This window comes from Micropterus dolomieu, linkage group LG23 (genome assembly GCF_021292245.1).
Source record: "Micropterus dolomieu isolate WLL.071019.BEF.003 ecotype Adirondacks linkage group LG23, ASM2129224v1, whole genome shotgun sequence".
In the NCBI taxonomy this organism is placed as follows: Eukaryota; Metazoa; Chordata; class Actinopteri; order Centrarchiformes; family Centrarchidae; genus Micropterus; species Micropterus dolomieu.
Window position 1 is genome coordinate 26,968,526 of NC_060172.1, and position 2,103 is coordinate 26,970,628.

Below are 2,103 nucleotides of genomic sequence, written 5' to 3' on the forward strand. Positions count from 1 at the left end.
CCCTAGAGGACGCCATGTCCCTAGTAGAATGGGCCCTGACGGCCAAAGGTGAGGGCAAACCACGCACCTTGTAGGCCGAGGAAATCGCTTGAACAATCCAATGACTAATGGTCTGTTTGGATGAGGGGCGGCCCTTCTTAGGTGACCCAAAGCACACCAACAGTTGGTCCGACCTCCTCCAGGAAGAGGACCTCTCAAGATAGACCCTCAAAACCCTGACAGGGCAGAGCAAATGGAGCCGCTCTTCCTCTGCCGACACATGAGGTGGAGGATGAAACGCCTGCAGGACAATGGACTGTGCCACGCTCGAAGGCACCTTAGGCACATAGCCAGGTCTCGGATGCAAGACGGCCTTAACTCCACCAGGGGCAAATTCCAAGCAGGCTGGCATCACTGCCAGGGCTTGAAGATCCCCCACCCTCTTAATAGAGGTAACGGCCAGGAGGAACGGCATCTTGACCGTGAGGTCCCTGGGCGAAGCCGACTGAAGGGGTTCGAAGGGAGCCAAGGACAGCCCTTCGAGAACCACCGCCAGGTCCCAGGAGGGAACCCTGGACCGGGTCGTCGGTCTCATCCTCCACGCACCACGGAGAAAATGTATGACCAGTCGGTGCCTCCCCAAAGGCCCGTCGCTCAGCGGTGCATGGAAAGCCGCAATGGCTGGCAGGTACACCTTAAGTGTGAACGGGGAGAGACCCGCAGAGAACCGATCTTGGAGAAACTCTGAAGCCACCGGGCAGTTCACTGGAACTAACTCACGTTACCTACACCAAGTGGAAAACATGTTCCACTTGAGGCCACATAATAACCTAGTGGATGGAGCCCTAGAGCTAAGTAAGAGTTTGCAGCAGTGAGGTAATACTTTACTCTATCTTTCCTACTCTTGAGGTGCTATTTCTTTGCACTTTTACTGAGCAATCCACTAGAATCTGAAGGCCGGCTGAGCGAGATCAAACAACTGGGTGTGTGTCCCACCCACTGAAACCAAGCTTTTGTCTTGTTAATCCGGAGGGTGATCTCAGCTGGGTGCAATCATTCTTAATGCCCAACACCTGTGTGCAATTAGACTCACAGTACTCCAGTGAAACCTACCACTGAAGCGTCAGCGTTAGCGTCTGCTCCTTGGGTAAAGACCAGCGAGTCTACCTGTGCGAGTCCACTGAGCAAGGCGACCTACATGAGAAGCTTCTTCCCGTTCTGAGGCACACCTACTCACCTAAAGCTGCCAGCTACAACAACACTCAGGCCATGTGCTACCACACTATTCCTATTGTCTCCGGTCCACGCAAGAGGTATCATGCCATTAGGCACAGAAACCAGGCACTCCTCAAGCCTTTAAAACAGGCACCACCCACATCTGTCTACTTGTCTGTTGGGTCATGGAACTGCCAGTCGGCAGTCAACAAAGCTGACTTCATCACTGCTTATGCTAACACATTATCTCTCAGGCTACTGGCGCTTACTGAGACCTGGATCAAACCAGAAAACTCTGCTACCCCCGCTGCGCTGTCCATCAATTACTCTTTCATCCACACCCCCCGGCTGTCTGGGAGGGGGGGTGGGACTGGATTCTTAATTTCCAACAAATGGAAATTCACACAGCTGCTACCCCCGAATCAATATGCCTCCTTCGAATACCATGCTGTCTTTGTGTCCGCTCCGGTAAAGGTCTCTGTGATTGTCATATACCGTCCACCAGGACAAATGGGTAGCTTTGTAGAGGAGCTAGACACACTGCTGTCTTCAATCCTAGAGCATGACTGTCCCCTACTTGTCCTCGGTGACATGAACATTCACTTGGACAATTCAAACTCAGCAGACTTCCTGTCTCTGATTCAGTCCTTTGATCTAACACGGGTTCTCAGCCCCCCGACCCACAAAGCTGGCAAGGTACTTGACCTTGTTCTTGTCCGAAACTTTGCCACAGAGTGCCTAACAGTCACACCTCTACATGTGTCTGACCACTATTTCATTCAGTTCATGGTATGCCTACAGGAAAAGCCCATTCTTCCAACACCATTGGTTTCACACCGCCGCAACCTCTGCAACCTGTCTCCCGCTCACTTTGCCTCAGTGGTAGCTTCCGCTCTACCCACCCTCAAC

At 52.5% G+C, this 2,103-nt stretch overlaps 1 protein-coding gene across 1 annotated transcript in view; it reads left to right on the forward strand.

Annotated features, from left to right (window-relative positions):
* Window positions 1-595: 595 nt before the first annotated feature.
* The window catches only part of LOC123963777 (glutamate receptor 4-like), a 61,795-nt gene continuing 60,287 nt past the window's right edge, over window positions 596-2,103 (forward strand). The window contains exon 1 of the mRNA XM_046040820.1: window positions 596-667. Within this exon, the coding sequence (XP_045896776.1) occupies window positions 596-667 (72 nt within the window). The remainder of the gene's footprint in view (window positions 668-2,103) is intronic.